The sequence below is a fragment of the Zingiber officinale genome, chromosome 5A (assembly GCF_018446385.1).
Source record: "Zingiber officinale cultivar Zhangliang chromosome 5A, Zo_v1.1, whole genome shotgun sequence".
NCBI classification, from domain to species: Eukaryota; Viridiplantae; Streptophyta; class Magnoliopsida; order Zingiberales; family Zingiberaceae; genus Zingiber; species Zingiber officinale.
The window spans coordinates 150,556,322-150,573,087 of NC_055994.1; the positions used below are offsets into that span (position 1 = coordinate 150,556,322).

Below are 16,766 nucleotides of genomic sequence, written 5' to 3' on the forward strand. Positions count from 1 at the left end.
AAGGGATATAACCCTTGCTCAATTGGTCAAAGAATGGGGGATGACACTAAAACGAAAATGAACAAGTTGTTCATGATTAAATTAGGTGTTGAGCTCAATAAGAGTTTATTTATATTCGTTCAATAGATAAAAAAAAATATTGATTTATAATTTTTTAAAATATGTTAAAATTAAGAAATTAATATACATTTGATTTATTAAATTAATATTTTAATTAAATGATAATTCAATGGTATCTTTAGTTGAGCTCGATAAAAAGTTCAAGCTCAAGATTTTTTATAAAGCTTGGCTTCATTACACCCCTAAACACCACTCGATTGAAGGAGACCCAACAGCTCGCCAAAGGGTACCATTGTTGGAGACTTCTGAGACCATGATAGGAAGGGCACGTCAACCATCCCACCTGCACAGAGGAAAGCATATGCAAGAACGGAGCAACATAAGGACAATGCAAAAGGAATGGTACAGGCATGTCTACAGGGGTCAAATGTTGAATATAAAGGGATGACCAAAGCTAGAAATTTAGTCACAGAAGGAAGAGAATCAACCGAACGGGGTGCAAGAAATCACAGCTTGCATGGAGACAATTCTAGTAGATAGCGACGATGGAGAGAAGATGAAACATAGCAAAAGAGGGTCATCGGGGTATCTAGGAAGCATGCAAGCAGGTTTACTATCAAGGTCTGACCCAAGAGAAACAGTTTCACTGTATGATAATGAGTGGAAGGACACACACACAAAGGAGTACGTGAAGATGGGATGAGCAACAATCAACGACGAAAGAAAAGGAAGGTAGGGATGGCTCTAGTACCGTGTCAAGATAAGGGAGGAATTCTTCCTCAATGACCCTAAGTAGCCCCCTCTACTTTTACATATGTATTATGATGAGTATGGAAAATTACAAATAGCTCTCTTACTACATATTTACACAAAAGTTCATAAAAGATTCTTGCTATTTCAATGTCTTCAAGTGCACGATTAGAGTTAGAGAAAATGGATAAAATAAACCATCTGATAAATCTTACAAATATCCAGAAAAATAGGTAAATTGCTCTTAAAAGTTAAACCAGACATAAAATGCTGAATTTAAAAATCTTAGTTAAGAGTTTTGAAACAAAACAAAAAATAGAATCAGCAAATCATCTTTTTAAAATTGATCATGGAACACTATTACTAATTCTAATTGTCTGTTTTTTTTTGTTAAAAAATAAAAAACACCATTACCAATTGTATGGCAACACCTGCACGTTTTTTCTCTGAATTAAAAGGGAAAACATGTATAATTGATGATTTTGATCTTGCATCATCAAAGTTCATCCCAAGCTGTAGAAAAACCATAAGCATGCATTAGCAAACAATACCTTAAACAACTGGCAAAAAGAAACACCCAATGCATGCATCAGTGAGTTTGGTTAAACAATTGGCAAAAAGAAACACCCAATGCATGCATCAGCAAGTTTGATTAAACAATTGGTGAAAATAAACACCCAATATCAAACAATACCTTAACCCCCCAAGAAAGAATTGCCTTTTCAGTAGGTGATCCACTAAGCTCGATAACACCATCCTGTTCAAATGTATGAAAAGCTGAGCCACCTCATAATATTTTCATAAATCCTAAAACATGGATAAAGAGTCACCATAACACAATCATCATCATTGGGCAATGGATGGGGCATTGTCATCTAGACAAGAAAAAAATCAACATGGATAATGTCCAAGTGGAAAAGGTTGGTTCCGTAAATGTGAGATATGTCATTAGTTAAGTGAATGTTTTAAATCAATGGAGACTGGGTAATAGAAATAAATTATTTCCCAAGTATTTAGGTGGCCAAAGATCTTTCTATAAGACTTGGAAGATTATTGCAAACGTTTGAAAACTGTTGATGAGGCAAATTGCTATCAGTGCTAATCCCAAACTTTGTGGAAAAGTTTGTAAGTTGTATTAGGCAACTGACAGCAAGAAGGAAAAAAGGTTTGTCGAATTTCACCAACAGCTCTAAGGTAAATTGATAGGTAAATAAGCACTGTCAAATCTTTTGTTATCAACAATCATTCCATGTAACACATTTTCACATCGTCCCCACCATCTCCATATACTATCAACCTGACCCCAAAACACAGTTGAGAAGTTTGCAGTTGCACATTAAACCGCTGACAGCTAGAATGATAAAGCTTTGTCAAAGTTTATGAACAACTCTAAGGAATATCCCTAATTAAATTAAGAGCAGTCATATGTTGAGGTATCACTCCATGTACATCTTCTCAGATCCCCTTCCACGTCTCTTTGCAGCATCAATCATAATCAACTATTGTACCGATCCTCCAAACAGGGGTGTATGCCGGTGTAATTGAGAACACTTTTATCAACACTTTAATAAACTAAAAAGCTGAATTTTTCATTTTGCGTTAGTTTGGTCTATTGGTTTCAGACACAGATACACCACCGTGTTACTAGGTGTCTTTCAATTACTATGTTGATCAATACAACCTGGTCAAAAAGTGACTTCATACCAAGGTTTAAAATTTTGATCCGTACCGAGGTTTCGATCTAAGACCGGAACGATACGGTTTCGATATCATATCGTGTCATGCCGATACAGTTTCAGTATTTTTTATTTATATATAGTAATTATAAGATAAAAATGTTTATGGTGTATATAAAAATAAGTTGTATATTAATTTTGTATAAGTTCTCAATTATTGAACAATTTAATAGTGTTAGAAAAAATAATTAAAAATATTTTATTTAAATAAAATTGATATATCAATAACTCGAATTAAAATAGATTTATCAATAATAATAAGTATATAAATAATACAAGATATTACTTTATATATAATAATAATAATTATATAAATTAACCATTTATTCATTTAATTAATTATTAATTAAATAATATATATTTAAAATAGTAAAAATTATCAAGTAAACAAATACAAAATAATAAAAAATATATCAGAATATAAATATGATTTATTATAATTTTTAAGAATGTTTAAGGAATTTTAAAAAAATAAATAAAATTTAAAATAATACAATATAATAAAAAAATATATATTGGAATATAAATAAGAATTATTATATTTTTAAAATTTTTAAATGAAATTTAAACATTAAAAAATTCAGAATATTAATTAATAAAATTATTAAATTTATTTTAATTTTAAATATATTTTTTATATATTTTATTAGAATATTTTTAATTAGAGTTTATAAAAGTTGATTTGAAATATCACACATCTCTAGGAATTGTTTAAATTAATTAAATAAAATAATTAAAAAGGAAAAGAAATGGCGCCCGTCCGCGATCGATCACCCGCAATCACCGCGAGGGCGTCCGACAAACGCATCTGACGGGGCCGGAAGGGTCGCCGGACGCGTCCGGCGACACCTGCAAGTTGCCAAACGCTTCCGGCAACGCCTTCGGCGCCAAAAGTGTCGCCGACGCCTTCGACGCTAGAAGGCATCGCGCGACGCCTTTGGCACCAGAAGCGTCGTCAACGCCTTCGACGCCAGAAGGCATCACGTGACGCCTTCAGTGCCGAAGACGTCTGGTGTCTCCTCCGGCGCCACCGAGACAGGGATGCCTCTTGTGCCGGTTTCGGCCGCTCGGCGGAACGGTAAAAATGACATTTCATTCCTTGCTTCATACTGTCCTTCAACTCCCAATGGCTAGACAATAACTACACAATTCCAAAGACAAATATAATCTTACCTATAAGAATCCAGCCATCTCCATTATACTTTTTTGAAAAAATTTATATGCTAAAACTTATCTCCTAGTGAAACAAGTTAAAAAAAATTAAAAGTGTAGCTTTTTCACACTCTAGGAGGATTCTCATTTGAATTTTTATTTTCCCATTCAATTTGACTGTTTTAGAATGTATTACGAGTAGAAAAATAGATCTCAGGTTTTCCTTGACGTTTTATGGCCCTGTCAGGAAAATGTCTCATTGTTTTGAAATCATAAAGTAACAGTAGCCCAGTTGTAAACTGAAAAAAGGCTAACATGATGAACAGGATTAGTTCCTCTATCCTATTATTTATTAAGGTCCTTTTAAAAATAAACCTCAACCTAATAACTATTGGAAACACTATCAGTCCTACAAACCTCCAATGAAGGAAGTTTCTTCATTTTCCATTTTTTCTGTTAGACTTGCACAAATGGAATATTTTTTTATGCATTTCAATGAGCCAAAATTTTCACAAGGGATGAAGTATTTTTGATGAAATAATAGTGTTTGATTAGCTTAAAGTGTAACATTAATTATCTTTTTTCTCAAAAATTTCTCACACCTACCTATAATCTAGCTCCTATTTCTCATAGCTATTGCAGATAATACAGAATTACCTCACAATTAAGAGAATTATTGATTTTTTACTTTCTATTAGACTTGCACAAATGGAATTTCTTGTTTCTGTTTTCCAATGAGCCATAATGGTCATGACTAAGGTACAACTACTTTAGATGAAATAATGACTTTTTTGGCAGTGTGACTAGTTATCTTCTTGCTTAAAAGTGCTTCCTTCCTGCTTATGGTGTAGCTCCTTAGAATTTTTGCACAGTAGACATTTTAACTTCAACTTGCATTCTGATCATCTGTTGCTACATGATTGAGATACATAATTGAGCAGGAAAGTGAGGAATATTCTTTTTGTTCATATTTAGGAATTTCTATAAGATTAGAAGGAAACGACTAATAGAGGAATGCAAAATATTCCAAATAGGCAAACTATTCGTATCAAAAGAATGCCATTATGCACGAATCCAACTGATGCTATTTTCTATGAACATCCATATTCTTGCATCAATTACAAATCCAATACCTATCCAGATAGATAGCATGCCATCAGCATGCAATCTTGATAAGAAAAACAGTGTATGTGAAAGAGAAGAGCTTGCCTTTGGATGAAACACACTGCCTCTTGTATTCTGAGAAATTCCATCAATTAAGCGAGACAGTACAGAAGCAGAGAACAACTCAGCGTTATCAGGAGGATCTATCTTTTTTTTGCCAATGTATGCCTCCACAATCGTCATCTGTGAAAAGTTACTTTTAGGAACCATGAGAAATTTTGTAAAATACACATCTTAATTAAATAATCATATCTGACACTTGCAGCCTAGATAATTAACTTTTTCAGGATTTGTCTAAGTTATGCAAACTACTGTATAGTTGGTTGCTCCAATCAAGCAACAAGGAAACAACAACCTCATTCAGGGTCAAAGTTCCAGTCTTGTCACTGCAAATAGTCGTAGCTGACCCCATAGTTTCACATGCAGAAAGCCTCCTCACCTGCAAAATAATCACCATTAAATTATTGTCTTGTGCATTAAGTTACAGCCTTGTTACTTGAGTATAAAAACATTGCTTACAAGAGCCTTGTCTGTCATCATTTTTCGCATTGAATATGCCAAGCTGATTAAGAAAACAAACAATTTTGCTAACATTATAACAAAGGGAAGCTGACTTGTAACTTGGTACAAAACTAAGCACTCACGTCAGAGTAACAGCCAATGGAAGACCTTCAGGTACAGCTACAACAACAATAGTTACCTATTCAAGTTCATAGTCGTCAATAACTTAATTCAAATAGGGTATGCCATATTCACATGCACAGAAGCACAAGTTATGGAAGAAGAGTTAAGAGATGTTTGCATGCATGCAAAAAAATACTATACATACAGCAACTGTGAATAACTTGATGGCTCCATTTACTGCTGCTTTTGTACTAGTCTGTCCCTTGACAAATTGCACAGTTCCATCAGGATCCTTGGTATTTCCAGTGAAATATCTGAAATAGTTGTTATATCTCTATAATGATAGACCTAATGTTGATCAACAAGACAAACAGAGTTTATACTTGCCTGACAAAAAGCACTACCAGGACAATTCCAGCAACAGTCAGTCCCACTATACCGATGAAAGTAGCAAGTCCATTCAATCGCACCTATTGAGAGAAGCTGAGCGTGAGTCATTGAATCTGATCCTGGTGTAATTATCTTTGGCATTGAACCACATAACATGCACACAAGTAATAAGGACCTGCAGAGGAGTCTCTTCCCCATTATCCTCTGATATGCTCGCCATCAATATGCCCCACTCAGTATTCATGCCAACTGCAGTAACCTGAACGGTATATAAATAAGCAGTATGGTAAAACTACATGCTTACAATACAAACCCATCAAAACAGCACCAACCACTTCAAAAAATTTATCATCGTTGGAGTTTTTATTAGTGCAAGCTTGAGACAGATGAAGGTAGTAAACACTAAACTAAAATATTGTTGAAAAAAGTATGGCATCCTACACATTAAAAATAAGTACAACACTTATACTTCCAGACATTCCCATGTCCAATTCCTCATTACATAATTAAATCCTCATAACTCAACAAAAATTAGTGGAAATCAGGAAGGTAGTAACTGTGACTAATGTAATGTGTCCAATGACCAACGTTGGAAGGTCGAGCAAATAAGAAGGGTGGTAGACACTTAATTATGTGGATGCAGAAAAATTATCGAAGGAAAAAAATAGGTTTGGCTGGCTTTCCATGTCTCTCAACTAAAGAAGTTTTAAAAGTACCCTCATGCATGATTCAGAATGCCAACACCTGCCATAAAATAAGTATTAGCCCAAACCAACAAGTGAATCATACAATTTCATTGATCCCTCTGAGATCAAAAGCATAGTGTAATATAAGCACAAACTTATCTTACAAGGTGGTCCAAGCTAGTATAAGATGCAAGATCAATTGGACTCATAGCCAAAAGAATAATAGCTTAGCTTTATGATGATTCTGTGTATGGTTTGGACTAAGAAGAGTAAGGCCCTCATCCACTTCTCTAATTCCCATTCACTCGATTCTCCTAATACTTATTCGTACTGCAGAACTAGGGATACTGCTGCCACTAGTTATCCCTATGCACATCAAAGCAATTGAGGTTGACCTTAATGATTGTTTCGATATCTGGAAATAAGATACAATTTCACAAGCCTTGCATGAGTATCAGTCATCAACATTGTCGAGTTGAAATCAATCTTAGCTATTGGCATCACAACCCTGCAACTCAAAGTAACAATGAGCTTCATTCATTTTGGTCATCGCAGGGGCAACAATTACAGTGTTGTTAGTAGCGACTAGTAAGGTTCTTACTAGAAACATTAGCTTAATGATTGATTGCTTTCAATGAATAATTCAATTTAAAATTATCAGGTACAACTAGTTCAAAAAAATTTTTAATGAAATTGTTACATTGCAATGGAAAGTGACAATTTCAACAAGTTTTAAAAGATGTCTTTCTCAGAAATCTTAGCCTTCATTGAATTAGGAAATAAGAAAAAAACAAGGTAAATTCGAGAAGTTGATTGAGGAACGTGGCAAGAAGAAAAAAAAATATCAATTCAAAATTACCAATGGCAATCAAGTAATCAACTGATGGAGCAAGAAAGCAAAACAATAATAGTGGTCAAGAACTACTAGTAGAAAGAAATACTTAGGTCATTTCATTAAGCATGGTTCAATTTCATCCATACTTCCATTCATTATTTTTGCATGTCAATAATCATGGGTTGCCCAAATACCAAACCAGTTAATACTAGTCAAGTCTGAACCATAATGAAGATCCATACTGCTAATGTTGTGTTTTGGTAGAGTATGATGTTATACCAAGACTAGGGGTGTAATCGAGTCGAGCCGAGCCGAACTCTTGAATGTTTGAGCTTGGCTCGTTTATAATCGAGCCGAGCTCGAGTTTTATTTAACGAATATATTCATGGCTCACGAGCTTATTTGAGCTTTTATCGAGCCTAAACGAGCTTAATAAATATAAATTATAAATTAAATATTCATAAAAAATTAAATTATATATTTATAGAAAATTATAATATTCTTATTAAAATTTATAATTTTATTCTAATAAATAAATTTAATATATTTGTCTATATTTTTCATAAATAGAATGTAAAATTTATAGATTTAATATCAAAATTATTATTTTTTTAATTTAAAAATTGATTCATGAGCTTAACGAACGTGTTCACGAACTAACGAGCCGAGTATTACGAAGCTTGAGCTTGGTTTGTTTATCTTAACGAGCCTCATTAAACGAGCTCAAACGAGCTTTTATCGAATCGAGCTTCGAATAGCTCACAAGCGGCTTGGTTCATTTACATCCCTAACCAAGACAAACAGGGTCCAGGATGGGTACCAACACATACACAAAAACTTGAAACTTATCATCATGAAAAAAAAACATTATTTAATAAAAGCTCAGCTTTTCTTGTACATCAGTGTTTGTCAACTCAACCCTTCTTTTGTTACTTGTCTATAGTCTATCTACTTATCTAGTACATATGCTACTATCGACTGCATAACAAGTATTTTCAACTTAGTTTAAATGGGTGATTAGTAAAATGTAAAACCAAAATTGGAACCCACAGAAGTAGGTTTCAGGATACTGCAAGCACATGGAAGTTTAGTGGAAAATGAGGATGCGGGAGAGATTAAGTGCTAACCAGCATATTGCCATATCCATCAGCAACCTTGCATCCAGCCATCAAAAATGGTGCCTTTTGATCTTTATGAACCTGCAACAAAGCATTCTATAAAATAAACAAAAGATTGTGAACCCACAAAAATTTCAACTAGCTTAGGCAGAACCTAAAGTGTAATTATATACCTTGTATGAGTTTTTTTTTTTAGATTTGCTTGAACCAGATAAAGATAAATAGTGTGATAGAGCATTCAGTTTATGGCCCACCAGATGCCAGCATCAGCTGTTATTTCAAATGAGTTTCTTAACTAAAAAAACTCATTTATGATAAGTTACATTCTCTTGTACAAGAAAATCTCCGACTTACAAAATCTTCAGTTGGATGAACTAGCAGCAACTTACATAAACATGAGAACGGATGCAAAAAAGGAAAGAAAAAAAATGGAAAAGGAAAAAGAACCTACAACTTTGCTCTCCCCGGTCATGCTAGACTCATCCATCGCAAGAGAATGGGCAGTGATAACAATCCCATCAGCAGGAACCTAGAATTAGTTCAACATAACAATTTCAAAGGAATTTACAGGAACATTTTGGCAGCAATGATAAAATGTGAAATGCCTACCAGATCACCGATCTTGAGGGGAACAACATCACCGACTACAAGATCAAAAATTGAGACTTTAATTCTCCTGCCGCCTCTAATTACCTGGGCAGCACAAAGTAGATGAAAAGAAAATAAATAAAGTTGAAAAATAAAAGTACATTAAAATGCTATGAACCCACCTCCAAATGTATGTTCCGCTTCTCCTCATTCAAATTTTGGAATTGTAGAGATTGTCTATAATCACTGAAAGCTAGCATAAAATGCAGAAACCATTACAAATTTACTCGGAAACAAATCACGTTGATCATGGAAAAGAATCAACGTGTGAATTAACAAATCAGAAGCAATCTTTAGTTTCAAAAGACAAGAATCAATGTGCCTGCGCAACTTATGATGTAAAATGGCAAATTTTTCTTCAAAAGGAAATCAGCTGTTGCACAAGTCCAAAGAAACAAAACAGTAGTTCGTCAATTGGAGTCAGCTTGTTTGCTTAGTACTTATAGGCTGTCTCAGATTGCCAACATCCTTTAGGAGATAATATCAGATCAATATCACATGGAGGCCAAATAGTAGGATCTAAACATGGAAAAACAATGAGAAACTGCGACATTTTCCTCATTACCCCATAAGAGAGGGAAAAGAGGGGAAAAAAGAACTTGGGACAATTGGAGAAAAATGGGTAAGGTCACAGGAAACTATGATGAGCTAGTAAGAAAAGATGAAAGATCACAGACCTGTTACAACTATGACAATAAAAACAGCAAAGAAAATGCTCCCTCCATCGTACCATCCTTGATCAATTCCCTGAAGAAGAAAATATTATCCATTTTTTCCATTGGAAAAACTAATAAACATTGTAAATCAACTTGACAAATCATAGGGCCAAGCAAATGCTAAATTAGAGATCAGATATGAATATGCCCGAGAGAAGCAAAGAACAATGTAGATAAGAAAAACAAAACAAGAAACTATTAAGAAAAACATATCAAAGACCTGTGAAGGATTTGTATGATAATTAAGAATCATTTGCAAGAAACACCAAAAAAATTGTTATTCCAAGGTTCGGCAATGGGATTGCATCCATAAACCTTCTGTACAGCAAGGTCCTATCAAGAGAAATGCTTCAATATCAAATAACCATCAATTCTTCATATCAAATTGAGTCCTTAATATTCTCTCACTTCTGGAATCCAAACTACTAATGGCAAACAAAGAATTCTTCAGAACTCAAGCAAATTAAGTCCCAAGGGTACATGCATGCATGTGATATGCAACATGAGGTGTGTGCAAATCAATGTAAGAGCGAGGGCAAGTTCAAACAGATATATTGCTTTTTATTAGGGATGTAAATGAACCAAATGGTTCTCGAGTTATTCGGAGCTTGGTTCGATAAAAAACTCGTTCGAGTTCGTTCATTTATCTTATCGAGCCGAGCTCGAGCTCGATTTCGAGCTTGACAGTTTTATCGAGCCGAGCTCGAGCTTAAGGACATTCGGCTCGTGAGCTCGCGAACATGTTCGTTTGTAAGCTCACGAGCCTTAAAACGAGCTTTAAATAGAGCTCCAAAATGAGCCAAAAAAACGAGTTCTAAAACAAACCTTAAAACGAGATTTAAAACGAGCCAAAAAACGAGCCCTAAAATGAGCCCGAAAACGAGCCCGAGCTCATTTAACGAATTAGGCTCATTAACTATGATAATCGAGATAATAACGAGCTGAGCTCGAACTGTTCGCGAACTTGATAATTTCAAAACGAGCCAAGCTCGAGCCTTGTAATAAAAGTTGGATTCGATCTCGAGCCCGAATATAACTTAAACGAGCCGAGCTCGAGCCTAATACTGTTCGGCTCGGTTTGGCTCGTTTACATCCCTACTTTTTTATGGGGTGTAAGAGATGCTACAGATGAGAAAGGTGAAAGAATTTAATACTCATTATAGTTTAATAAACATTGGAGCATATGTATACAAGTGGATATATATCCAAAGATAAGGAAATCATATATAAACAGAAAAGAGAATCTCTACAAATAACAAATAAGAAAATACAGAGAAGAATGAGAATGATTCTACATAAACCAGGAACATATAAACTTAATAGTCTAAAGAACCCAGACCAGGGATAATGATATGGGAAAATAATTGTGCCTCAAGGTACAAATAATTGAAAAAAAAAAGCCTAAAATTCATGAGTTACAGAAATTACAAGGCTAACCTCACCTCCGTCTTTATGCCTAAGGCCAACGACACTGCTGCAGCAATCATAAGGATGATAAGGGTTAGGTCTTGCCAAGCTTCCCATAGGAAAACCTAAAAGGTGTCACACAAGGTAATGTTAGAACTAAATAGACTTCAATAATTGAAAGTCAGTAAAGAGACCAACGTACCAAAAAACTTCTTCCTTTCTTTCGGGGGTAAGTGTTGGATCCAAATGAGTTCCTCCTATGCACTATCTCAGCTTCATCTCCACTGATTCCTTTGTCCAAATCAGTCTTCAATAGACTAGCAATTCCATTAACCTAAATGAACAGCAGATTATATTAAAATAGTAGACAAAGAAGATATAGAACAGAAATAGAACTTTTTAAATACCCCTCCATGTCTTTGTAGAGCAAAGAAGTCACGGTCCCTGGTCATTTTAGTAAGCTCTTCATGTTCTAGTACTCCAGGAATTCCTGTGGAAAAAGTAGAGGGCAAGACCCACTCAAGGAGCCATCGGTACAATCCCAATAAAACAGAAAAGTAAATTGGTAGAACTCCAACTTTCATAAGAAACAGCAACAAATTGACTCAAATATATATACTCAAACAATAAGAATGAAAACAAAGAATATCCAAGATCTAAAGAAAGGAAGCACATTTTGCTATGGATAGTACAATTTGAAAGCAAAACTAACATGAATGTCAATATAAAAGAAATTTAACAACAGCCAGGGTTCAACAATAGTGCATCATAAACATCAATATAAGTGATGGAATAAATTAGATAACAGTGCCAAGATTAACTTAAAAAATACCATATGTCACTACCACATAATCTACTATAAAAAATAGGTTGCACAAAAACAAACAATAGAATGTCACTCTGAGAACTAGACATCCACAAAAGCAAATTTATGCCACTATAAACATAAAATCCACTACCTGCTAAACACTAATCAATGAGTGTGTTTGGACTAAGGCATGAGACTGTGCACTCCCACATTCTGCAATAGAAAGTGATGTCTATGTTCACTCCAACACATGCACAACTACAAAAGGCAGCCGAAGCGTGTTGTGTCGGGCACATTACACTCAATGGCAAGCCAATGCATGGTCAAAGTGAAAATACATGCATAATTGCAAATGATTAGAAATCATACTAATGTGCCAGAGACCACTCATAATAAAACAATATTCGGTATAGGCCTTATCCACGATAGTCATTGTTAAAGTTCCATTTGCAAACCACTTATCCCCAAAGCTTAAGCCGTTAGAAAAGCAATCAATTTATATGTATATTGTTAACATCCCCTCCATGTGTGGGTGAAGTGCTTGACTTGATTAGCCCCAGACTCCCAACACATGAATTGATTAGATATGTTTTAAATACAAGTGGGATATGAATGCCGACCTCCATATCTAGGCCCCACAGGCGTAGCCGAGTTGGTATTCAGGTGAGGAGTTGCCACAATAGGGTTCGAATCGCGGGGTTTACCCCATGCTAGGCCCCCTCACCTAGGAGGCCGCTCAACTGGCCGAATGGCCCCCTTGATTTACTCCCTTCCAATGTGCTTGGGGCGGTCTTGGAGGGGTCCCGGGGTGAGAGTTATCACCTTTTGCCACAATGTTAAAGTTGATTAGCTAAGTAATTATCCCAAGAACTTGAACTCTTAAAGAAGGGAACAATTTATATTTTATATTGTTATCGGTCATCAGCCATTAAAGCCTCATCCACAAATAGATCATTCATCATCGTATCTGATTATCGTATGACCACCATGTCCTAATCTACAATCAGTAGTCTAGTTAATAGTCATCCTAAATGTGTAAGAATTCTAACATCAATAAATAACTACATCATACAATTCATCCAACATGAAGCTAATTAGTCTACAATTCTACATGTTAACCCACATGAAATTAGTCATGAGCTCATATGAAAATATGAAAAATATAAGAGTTTATTTATAGTATTGGATATTCGTAATAATATCTATATATATAGGTAGAGGAGGCTACCTATGATTGTGCTGGAATAATCACCCCTAAACATCTTAGGGAAGCCACCAATACCTTAATAATTTTCCGGATTGATTGCATCCTCCTAATCGGCCACACCCATCTTATGTTCGCATCATTGATGAGCCCTTGATGTAAACAAAGAATTAATTTCTTTTTGAATTTGAATTTGCAGTCGGCTCATTTTACATGTCAAGGTTTGGTAACTTTTAATTTGGTAGTAATAGTTTTTAATTTGGGTAATTTTTCAATTTCTGTGAGAGATTGCCATCACTCTTTGGTTCATTAATTTTGTCCCAAATTTCTATGTAATTCAAGGATTCAATTTTGATGTTGCACCAAATGGCACTAGAATCAAATTACAATTTCAGTTTTTAATACTTCACCATCTACAACCCCTAAATTTTCCTCAAAAATCCACTATCCTATAATAATCCAACAACCACAACCTCCTTCAGAAAATATATTCCCCTCGTCAAGTTTCTTACCACTAGAGGATGACCTACAATGTCCCATCATCTATAGCCTCACATCTTCAACCAAATAGTACACAACATCTACTCTACCACCAAGCCCTAACCACTCTTAGTTGTGTTGCATTTTCACATGATAGCCCACAACACACATTCATTATCCTACGCACATCTATGTCAATGCCCAATGGTTCATCAGTGACATATGGCATTTCAACCAATGCACCTCACTCAACAATAATGAATCAAGGTGAACTCGCTTCTAAGATCTGCATTGACGCCTCTTGTCTCTAACCCCCGTGATCATGATGGTCCCTTTTTCGATATGTTGCTTTCCCTTAGTCCCCTACGTGATATGTTTCTTTCCCTTAGTCCCCTTCGTGATATGTTTCTTTCCCTTAGTCCCCTACATGCAACATGTACCTCGGCTTCACACGACACTCGACCTTCTTGTTAGTATTAGCCCTAATACTAATTATGAGATGATTGTAAGGGGCTCCTTTTGTATCATATTTCACTTATTAATAAAAGGCAAAGTTAGTTCTTATATTTACTTCAGTTCAGTGTTGAATGAATAAGTATAATAATGTCCTAGGGTAGTAGGTTACAATCTACAATGTATCAATTGGTTGAATTGATAATGGGATGTTGTGGATATATAGAACACTGCTCTTAACTATTCCTAGTCAAGCATTAATATGCAAGGATAATATTAATGCATTGAGACTAGCATGTAGGTCAACGGATGACTTAATCTTACAAGTCATAGATATGAGATATCAGGTTAACACATGGGTATATATTAGAGAATATATACTGAATGACCCGCCAAAAGAATGTTTCATGGATCGTTATATGAGTGTCATAAACATTCTCATGTGACTATTGGTATGAATAATCCTTAGACTTGAAGTTACTACGGTTCCCTACATAAGGAGTTGTATACTTTGGTATCGACAAACGTCACCTGTAACAGGGTGAATCATAAAGTCAATCACGGGGTATGCAATAAGTTATGCAGAGGGATGTGAGTGATATAGATGAGATCTATCCCTTCCATATGATGGAAGCGATATTTGTGGGCCCCTTGATTAGTAGGACACAAGAATGCATAGTCATGCTTAAATGAGTTAATATACGATATTGAGCTTATTTGATTAAGTGTGTCTACTTAGAAATCAAGAAATACAAAGATTGATAAGAGGATGACACGGTCTATGCCTCATTGATCAATCTAAATATCAAGGATAGAAGGATTGAGTCATACAATATAATAGACACGGAAAGGTTAGGTCAGATCTCGACATTCTCATCACTTGGGTAGCAATGGTGCATTGCTTATGTAAAATAGTTTTAGATACATTGCCAACGTTACGAGAGCCTATTGGGTCACATACAAAGAACACATTGATTTGGAGATAGATTATATGGTTAAGTCTAATCCAAATTGAGTTGGACTCGAATGAATTCAGATTATACTCATTGAGTAATGGGTTAAACTCATTGGTTTATTGGGTTAATGGCTTATTGGATTAATGGTTAATCCAATATACTAAATCTAACCCATTAAGATTTATGAATATTAATAGAGATTAATACATCATTAATCAAAAGGAATATCAAGAGACAAAAACATTTTTGTATTCATTAGATGAGTACAAAAGTCATTTGTAAAAGTAACCTTTAGGTGAAGTAACCTTTTTAGTAAAGTAACCTTTTGGTGAAGTAACTTATTTGGTAAAGTAACTCTTTTGTGAAGTCACCTTATATAGATGAAGTGACCTTTTGGGTAATAGTGATCTTCTTGATTTTTGCTCTTCTTCCTCTTCTTCTCTTGGCCAAAAACAACCTTGTGCAGTTACTAGCACAACAAAGGTTGTTTCTTCTCCAAGTCATGAGTTCGTGAGACAAACGGAGAACGTATTCATGTGGATACCGTAGAGGTGTGGATGTGTTGATCGCGCTGAGATCTGCATCCTAAAGAAACGTTGCTGCCGGGATTGCGAAGGGCACGTACTAAAGGTATAAACTCCCTTCATTAAACTTAGTATGTGGTTTTTCTTCGCATGGATCTTCTGAAAGGAACTTGTTTTTCTGCTACGCTTTCTGCGTGTTTAGCGCTATAGTTCCTTACACTTCTGTCATCCACTTATAGTCTACTGCACTCTACAACCCAGTGGAGGGGTTCATGACTTCCATGACAAAGGAGATGGAAAAACTAATCCTAAATCAGATCCTAACTTGATTAATCTAGGGTTCTTATTGAAAAAAGGTCATCTATTACCTAGTGATCCGATCAAAGGTACGACGCAGTTGATCTTGCAAGGGCAATTCCACAAAAATTTACTAGATTCCTAAGAAAAATCTCCTCTCGTTAGCTTGTCAAGATTTGAATTTGGTAACCACCTTGATATTGAAAAAGGCTCGCATTGATCCCAGTATAAATGCATTTCCTCCTTTTGAAGGTCACTTTTGTTAATTTAGTTAGTAAATTTAAATTCCTACCGACAGCCCTTTGATAACACTTGTTTATTTTTCATTAATATATTTTCAATATTTGTTGTATTTTGTTATTTTATAATATATTTATGATATATTAGAGTCAGCATGATACAAAGAAATGTTTGAACTGTGAGGACCTACTAGATAGTTCGCTCCAACTAAAGGAAAAGGGGTGAATATCTTGGGCACAGCAAACACAACAAAGATTAGTGATGTACGTGCTAGTGTGGTTTTAGTCGTGTCATGTAATCAAAGAGGAAATAAAGAAAATATACACAATATAATGCTAACATGTTTATGCAACGTGAATCAGAGACCTGCACCGACTACATGGACTATGACACTTACCATGCATCACCCCTCGTTAATCCACTATCATCACTTCTATTAACAATGGGGCAAGCCTCTACATAATCAACCAATTTTTTATAATAAGATCTATCTTAAAGAAAATAAAATATTATGCTAA

At 35.0% G+C, this 16,766-nt stretch overlaps 1 protein-coding gene across 4 annotated transcripts in view; it reads right to left on the reverse strand.

The window, feature by feature from the left end:
• LOC121982460 (calcium-transporting ATPase 5, plasma membrane-type-like) overlaps window positions 1–16,766 on the reverse strand; it is a 31,873-nt gene that overhangs the window by 10,752 nt on the left and 4,355 nt on the right. The window contains exons 5-21 of one of the 4 annotated variants that reach the window (XM_042535532.1): window positions 11,694–11,776; window positions 11,489–11,620; window positions 11,322–11,411; window positions 9,841–9,910; window positions 9,286–9,356; window positions 9,125–9,208; window positions 8,967–9,044; window positions 8,525–8,596; window positions 6,052–6,135; window positions 5,874–5,956; window positions 5,692–5,800; window positions 5,507–5,562; window positions 5,382–5,424; window positions 5,218–5,301; window positions 4,908–5,045; window positions 1,505–1,567; window positions 1,225–1,323 (exon numbers count right to left, since the gene is read on the reverse strand). In XM_042535532.1, coding sequence (XP_042391466.1) covers window positions 1,225–1,323; window positions 1,505–1,567; window positions 4,908–5,045; window positions 5,218–5,301; window positions 5,382–5,424; window positions 5,507–5,562; window positions 5,692–5,800; window positions 5,874–5,956; window positions 6,052–6,135; window positions 8,525–8,596; window positions 8,967–9,044; window positions 9,125–9,208; window positions 9,286–9,356; window positions 9,841–9,910; window positions 11,322–11,411; window positions 11,489–11,620; window positions 11,694–11,776 — 1,439 coding nt within the window. Of the gene's footprint in view, window positions 1–1,224; window positions 1,324–1,504; window positions 1,568–4,907; window positions 5,046–5,217; window positions 5,302–5,381; window positions 5,425–5,506; window positions 5,563–5,691; window positions 5,801–5,873; window positions 5,957–6,051; window positions 6,136–8,524; window positions 8,597–8,966; window positions 9,045–9,124; window positions 9,209–9,285; window positions 9,357–9,840; window positions 9,911–11,316; window positions 11,412–11,488; window positions 11,621–11,693; window positions 11,777–16,766 lie in introns of those variants that run through there. The other 3 variants (XM_042535533.1, XM_042535534.1, XM_042535535.1) reach the window with 3 other exon arrangements.